The 8,080-nt window shown below is 37.3% G+C and overlaps 1 protein-coding gene across 1 annotated transcript; it reads left to right on the top strand.

Moving 5' to 3' along the window:
* The first annotated feature begins 216 nt into the window (after positions 1-216).
* LOC112786000 (uncharacterized) lies at positions 217-552 on the top strand. The gene has a single exon (XM_025829422.1). The coding sequence runs from the start codon at positions 217-219 to the stop codon at positions 550-552; it is 336 nt and encodes a 111-aa protein (XP_025685207.1).
* The last annotated feature ends 7,528 nt before the right edge of the window (positions 553-8,080 follow it).

Below are 8,080 nucleotides of genomic sequence, written 5' to 3'. Positions count from 1 at the left end.
TTCAAGAAATTGGAGATCAACATACCCTTGGCTGAGGCACTTGAGCAAATGCCCCTATATGCCAAGTTTTTGAAGGAACTGATTAACAAGAAGAGAAGCTGGCAAGAAAATGAAACTATACTGCTCACTGAAGAATGCAGAGCATTAATCCAGAAGGGACCCCCTCCTAAACTTGAAGATCCTGGAAGTTTTTTTTTACCTTGTGCCATTGGCATTATGACCATCAACAAGGCAATGTGTGACTTAGGGGCTAGTATTAATCTGATGCCTTCCTCTCTAGTGAAAAAGCTATGCATGGAAGAAGTGAAACCAGTACAGATGTCTTTAAAATTGGTAGACAAGTCAGTGATATGTCCCAGGGGTGTGATTGAGAACCTTCTAGTAAAGGTAGACAAATTCATATTCCCTGCTGATTTTGTGGTCTTAGATTCAGACGAGGATGATGGTGATTCTATTATACTAGGAAGACCATTCTTGGCCACTGCTAGGGCCATTATAGACGTAGAAAAAGGAGAGTTGACCCTCAGAATGCATGATGAAGCGTCACCCTGAATGTATTTCCGGAAACACAGCTCATTGATGAAACGAAGGAGTGCATGGAAACTGACAAAGAAGACTCACAGTGGAAGGAAGGAATTAACAAGACAATCAGCAGTTACCTTCCAAAGTAAAAAGTAGATAATGCAGCATGGCAAGAAGAGAAAGAAACTGTGCAGAGCAATGAAGAAATTCAAGAAGGCATTGATGTGTCAGTCATCAAGAAGAAGAACCCCAAAGTGAAGCCCACTTGCAAGAAGAAAGGATCAACAAAAAGAGGGAAGAAAAACAAGAAAAAAACTAAAAAGGGGTGGAAGAACAAAAAGATTCCAACAGAGGGGTTCTCTAAGGGAGATGAAGTACAATTGATCTACCAACAACTAGGGGCAAACCAACAAGCTGATGACTACTATACTGTCAGCAAAATACTCTCACTAGAGCATGCCGAAATTGAACATCAAGGAACAAAGAAGAAGCTCACAGTCAGGGGGGATAAGCTAAGACACTACAGTCATCAACCACCATAAAAGAGGGATCCAATGTCAAGCTAATGACAATAAAAGAGCGCTCCATGGGAGGCAACCCATGATTTAAGATTCTTGCTCATTTTCAAATTCAATAAAATATGATCACCTTAGCATGATTTTGAATTTTATTAGATATACTTGATAGATGCATACACTGTTTTGAAATACATGTCAGACTTCTAAGTTTGGTGTGCTTGACAGCACACAAAAGTTAACTTTTCAAGCATTCTTAGATCATATGCTTAGTCATTTCGATGAAGTATATGACCAAACATTAAGTTTGGTGTCTGTATATGTACCAATTTTCAGAAAGATCAACTTTTGTTCATAAAATCAAGGTCATGCATAGATGAATCATACATTATTTCATTTTAGGAATTTATGTTAGAAAATGAATTAGAACTTATGAGGAAGGTATCAATTGTGATAAAGTGCTTACTTGTGACATTAACCCCTTAGCAAAAGACAAGTTTGGTGTTCACCAAACCTTGGTTCACTAAGTAAGGGACACAATTGATCTTTCATGACTTAGAAACATAATAAATAATATATGCATTCACCACTACACTACCATGTTCTGTCCTAAACCTCACCATTTTGTTGATTTGATTGAATAGGAAAGGGAAGATCGAGAAGAGGACAAGAAAAAGAAGGACCACGGCTATGACAAGCCAAGTGAGAAGTGATCACATGTGCCTAGTGAAGCGCGCCCCTTTGGAAAGCAAAATTTGCATGCATGCACCATTGGACACCGAAAAAGCATGCAACCAATGAGAAGATAATCCTCATCAAGCTTCAACAACACATGCAGGCCATTCATTTCATGAGTCTTCTACATTGTTCAACTAAATCTTCACCCTTCATTATCATAACCAAACTCCCTCCTCTCTTGTGGTCTTGTTGAAAAATATGGAAGCCTTGTCCATAAATATCTTTTAACACAACATGGAGCACACATTAATACAAGCTACATTCACTTGAAAACTTTAGCTTCACTCTTCTTCAACTCCATAACACAGCCGACAAAATCCCCTTTCTCTAAACAGCACATAATTTCTCCTTCCCTTTCACAACAAGACCGAACATCACTCCAAACACAACCCTACCTATCTTTTATTCATACCCAAATTCAATGGCTCCTTCAAGTTCAAGAAGAAGACCAGGAAAGGAACCAATGGTAACCGAACCCCCATCCTATAACACAAAGAGGTTCAAATCCCAGTTTCATGAAGCAAGATACCAGAGGCTTATGAAAACAAAGCTTATCATTCCTGAAATGGGGTTTGAGCTGAGGGAGGGAGAATATCCCATCATGAGACAAATCACCAAGGAAAGAAGATGGGATCTTCTATACCATCCTCTCACTGAGATTAGTGCTGTTATGATAAGGGAATTTTACGCCAATACGGTTAAAGAGAGCGAAGATAGCCCCCCTTACAAAAGTTATGTCAGAGGTGTTGAGATGGATTTTAGTCCACCATCAATTACAAGAGCTCTAAAGTTGAGAACCATAACTTATGAGGAGCTTAGCTATGAAGACAGATTGCGTGGTGATAATGACCCTGATGAAATATTGGAAGGATTATGTATTGAAGGAAGAGACTGGGAAAGAGACTCAAAGGGAACCCCAAGTTGTCTGAAGAGATTTGATCTCACACCTGAGGCAAAGGGGTGGTATGAGGTAGTAAGGGGATCAACACTCCCTACTGCGAATGCCTCATCGTTTATAATCAAGAGAGCTCTCTTGACATACTGCATCCTACATGGAGGGGAAATCAACCTCGCCTAACTCATAGCAGACAGTATCCAGGAGATGGCTGAAGACACATACAAATCGGGTAGGCTTGGGCACCCAAGCACGATTCTGAGATTGTGTAACAAAGCTGGAGTGCTCTACGAAGATGAAGATACAGAGAAGGTGAGAGGAACCAGAGGAATTACAAAGAGAGAAATGGAGGGTCTTAATGAAGAGGAAGAGGAAGATCAAGAGGAAGAAAGGACTCACAGAAGAAGAAGGTCACAAAGGAGGGACGAACAAGCTCCTGGTGTTATAGACATGAGTTGATGAGCGGATAATTTATACGCTTTTTGGCATTGTTTTTAGTAGGATCTAGTTACTTTTAGGGATGTTTTTAATAGTTTTTATGTTAAATTCTTATTTCTGGACTTTACTATGAGTTTGTGTGTTTTTCTGTGATTTCAGGTATTTTCTGGCTGAAATTGAGGGACTTGAGTAAAAATCAGATTCAGAGGTTGAAGAAGTACTGCCGATACTGTTGGATTCTGACATCCCTGCACTCCAAGTGGATTTTCTGGAGCTACAGAACTCCAAATGGCGCACTCTCAACGGCCTTGGAAAGTAGACATCCAGGGCTTTCCGGGCATATATAATAGTCCATACTTTGCTCGAGTTTAGACGATGCAAAAGGGCGTTGAACGCCAGTTCTACGCTGCAGTCTGGAGTTAAACGCCAGAAACACGTCACGAACCAGAGTTGAACGCCAAAAACACGTTACAACTTGGCGTTCAACTCCAAAAGAAGCCTCTGCACGTGTAAACTTCAATCTCAGCCCAAGCACACACCAAGTGGGCCCCGGAAGTGGATTTATGCATCAATTACTTACTTCTGTAAACCCTAGTAACTAGTTTAGTATAAATAGGACTTTTTACTATTGTATTAGACATCTTTGGATTATCTTTTGATCTATTGATCACTTTTGGAGGCTGGCCATTCAGCCATGCCTGAACCTTCATTACTTATGTATTTACAACGGTAGAGTTTCTGCACTCCATAGATTAAGATGTGGAGCTTTGCTGTTCCTCATGAATTAATACAAAGTACTACTGTTTTTCTATTCAATTCAACTTATTCCACTTCTAAGATATCTATTCGCACTTCAACATGAATGTGATGATTGTGACAGTCATCATCATTCCCTATGAACACGTGCCTGACAACCACTTCCGTTCTACCTTAGATTGAATCAGTATCTCTTGGAGACCTTAATCAGAATCTTCGTGGTATAAGTTAGAATCCATGGATGGCCATTCCTGAGATCCAGAAAGTCTAAACCTTATCTGTGGTATTCCGAGTAGGATCTGGGAAGGGATGGCTGTGACGAGCTTCAAACTCACGAGTGCTGGGCGTAGTGACAGACGCAAAAGGATCAATGGATCCTATTCTAGTATGATCGAGAACCGACAGATGATTAGCCATGCAGTGACAGCGCATTGGACCATTTTCACTGAGAGGACAGGATGTAGCCATTGACAACGGTGATGCCTAACATACAGGTTGCCATAGAAAGGAGTAGGACTAATTGGATGAAGACAGCAGGAAACCAGAGGTTCAGAGGAACGAAAGCATCTCTATACGCTTATCTGATATTCTCACCATTGAATTACATAAGTATCTCTATCCTATTTTATGTTTTATTTACTATTATTATTTGAAAACTCCATAACCATTTAATATCCGCCTGACTGAGATTTACAAGATGACCATAGCTTGCTTCATACCAACAATCTCCGTGGGATCGAACCTTACTCACGTAAGGTTTTATTACTTGGACGACCCAGTGCACTTGCTGGTTAGTTGTATCGAATTTGTGACAAATTAAGAATTACGATTAGAGCACCAAGTTTTTGGAGCCATTACCAGGGATCACAATTTCGTGCACCAAGTTTTTAGCACCGTTGCCGGGGATTATTCGAGTTTGGACAACTGACGGTCCATCTTGTTGCTCAGATTAGGTAATTTTCTTTTTGTTTTATTTTCAAAAATTTTTCAAAAATCTTTCAAAAATTTCTCATCTGTTTTCGAAAATTATTCAAAATTTTTAAGAATGAATTCTAGAGTTTCATGGTAACATGTTGAAGCCTGGCTGGCTGTAAAGCCATATCCAAATTCTTTTGGATTGAGGCTTCCACTTGTCAACATAAAAGGCATGTATATGAAGTTGGATGAAGTATCAGCTGTTATATGCCTGATTTATATCCTAAAGCTGGCTGGCTATTAAGCCATGCCCAACCCTTGGAATGGAGCTTTAGGCCAACATTGAAAGATTCCTGGGATTCTTATTAAAAATTTTGAATTTCTTATTTTCTTTTTCCTATATGTTTTTCGAAAAAAAAAAGTTTAAAAGAAAATACAAAAAAATCATAAAATCAAAAAATCAAAAAAATATTGTGTTTCTTGTTTGAGTCTTGAGTCAATTTTTAAGTTTGGTGTCAATTGCATTTTTTTATCTTTCTAAAAATTTTTGAAAACTCATGCATTCATAGTGTTCTTCATGATCTTCAAGTTGTTCTTGGTAAGTCTTCTTGTTTGATCTTCATATTTTCTTGTTTTGTGTCTTTTCTTGTTTTTCATATGCATTCTTGAATTCTTAGTGTCTAAAAATTAAAAATCTTTAAGTTTGGTGTCTTTGACGTCGGGATTTTTGCCAGAAAAGAATGTCATAAAAATAGTCGCGTTGTAGATATAGTCTCTAAACCGACAGAAATCCCTTCGTACAAACGTTTTGGTTGTCACAAGTAACAAACCCCTTTGAAATTGATAACCGAGTATTTAAACCTCGGGTCGTCTTCTCAAGGAATTGCAGGGAGGTATGTTCTTATTATTGGTTATGAGTTGTAAATTGGGGTTTATTAGGAGGTAAGGAGGGAATATGTTGAATGACAAGTAAAATAAAATAATAACAATAAAATCTCTTGGCAAGGTATGAGAACTGGAAGGCCTATCCTTGTCAATTGCGATGAGAATTGGGTTTTAATCCCACTTTGTTAACCTCTAACTATGAAGGTAAATCAAGTGGATCAATTAGCTTAATCCTCAGGTCCAAGTCAATTCCTACGGAAAGACTAGAGTTATTGGAGCAACTCCCAATTTCAACCACTGCTTTATTTGACAGCTCAAGCGTTATCAATAAATCAACCAAAGCCAGAAGGAAAAAATCTAAATTATTTAAATAAAGGAAAGCAATCATAGATCTTAAATACCTCAAATAATATTAATTAAGAAAATCATAACATGAATGTAGCATAAGCCAAATAGGCAACATAACTAATATAAGCATTAAAGTATCTGAACGTAAGAGATAAATATAAAGTAAAAGAACGTTGAACCTGGAATTGAAAGTCACTCCTAAAACTAAGAGAAATCCTAAATCCTAATCCTAAGAGAGAGGAGAGAACCTCTCTCACTAAAAACTACATCTACTCCTAAAAATATGAATATGAGAGCCTCCTCATGAATGGATGCATTTCCCTACTTTATAGCCTCTAATCTGTGTTTTCTGGGCCGAGAACAGGGTCAGAAACAGCCCAAAATTCGCTGGTCTCGAATTAAATCACACTGGATTTCCGTCATTGTGATGCGGCCGCATGGATCACGCGGTCGCGTCACCTAGCATCAAGGGAACTATAGCATATTATATATTAAATCGAAGCCCCGGATGTTAGCTTTCCAATGCAACTAGAACCGCGTCGTTTGGACCTCTGTAGCTAAAGTTATAGCCGTTTGAGTGCAGAGAGGTCAGGCTAGACAGCTTAGCAATTTCTCCAACTTCTTGCATTCCTTCCACTTTTGCATGCTTTCTTCCCATCCTCCAAGCCATCCTTGCCTTATAATATCTGAAAACACTTAACACACATATCAAGACATCTAATGGTAATAAGAGAGGATTAATAATAAGCAAATATAAGATCAAAGAAGCTTGTTTTCAATCATAGCACATAATCAGGAAGGAAATCTAAAATCATGCAAATAGTATGAATAAGTGGGTAAAGAGTTGATAAAATCCACTCAATTGAGCACAAGATAAACCATGAAATAGTGGTTTATCAACCTCTCCACACTTAAACATTAGCATGTCCTCATGCTAAGCTCAAGAGAAGCTATAAAGATGAAGAGGAATGGTAGAAAGTATGAAATGCAATCCTATGAATGTAACTACATGCAAAATGTTTCTACCTACTTGGTTAAAAGTAAACAAATCTTTTAAGAACAAATATGAACTGGATTTAACTAATTCAAATCATAAAAATGAAGTACAAATAGACTTGCAAGAAGAAAATAGCTTATGAAAGCAGGGAACAAGGAATTGAGCATCGAACCCTCACTGGAAGTGTATACACTCTAATCACTCATGTGTTTAAGGTTCGATTCTCTCAATTCTCTATTAACCTTGCTTTCTAAGGCTTGCTCTTCATCTAACAATCAACATAAATTTAATGCACAAATACACAAATCAAGAGGTCTTTTAAGGGTTGTAATGGGGTTAGGGTCAAGGTAGGATTGTATTTGGTCAAGTGGACTAAAATTTGAATCCTTAATTAACTTAAATTTTCCACCTAACTTTAGACAATCCATGTAATCACAATACAAATTCTAACTATCCATCAACCATGTTTTCCACATTATTCATGCATTCTAATTCTAAGTATCGTACATATGCATTGCTTTTACTTACTTTGGGGCATTTTGTCCCCTTTTTGCTTAATTGCTCTTTTTTTTCTTTTCTTTTTCTCTTTTTCTTCTTCTTCTTTTTCTTCTCGCTCTTTTTTTTATATATATATATTTATATTTTTTCTTTTTCTTTTATTTTTCTCAATGCATATGATTAATTTATTGAATGCATGAACATGTCCCAAACATTTATTTCACATTTTTAGAAAATTCTAACATACTCAATTCTCAAACCAAATATTTTCAAACCCAATTTCCCACACTTAAATCATAAGCACTCTCACTAGTCTAAGCTAACTAAGGATTCAAATTAAGGACATTATTGTTTTTCGCTTAGAGTTAATGATGTGCTAAAGTAAAGAACAAAGGGGTAAAATAGGCTCAAATTGGTTTGCAAAGGATAATGAAAGGTAAGGCCATATGGGTATGTAAGCTCAGTGAAACAAAGGCCTCAATCATGTAAGTGTATGCATACATCAAATAATGGAAATATAGAATTAAGCAAGACAAAGATTACAATTTTAGAGAGAAAAATACACACTAAAAC

Source organism: Arachis hypogaea, chromosome 20, assembly GCF_003086295.3.
Source record: "Arachis hypogaea cultivar Tifrunner chromosome 20, arahy.Tifrunner.gnm2.J5K5, whole genome shotgun sequence".
In the NCBI taxonomy this organism is placed as follows: Eukaryota; Viridiplantae; Streptophyta; class Magnoliopsida; order Fabales; family Fabaceae; genus Arachis; species Arachis hypogaea.
This window is presented reverse-complemented; position numbering and strand designations above follow the sequence as displayed.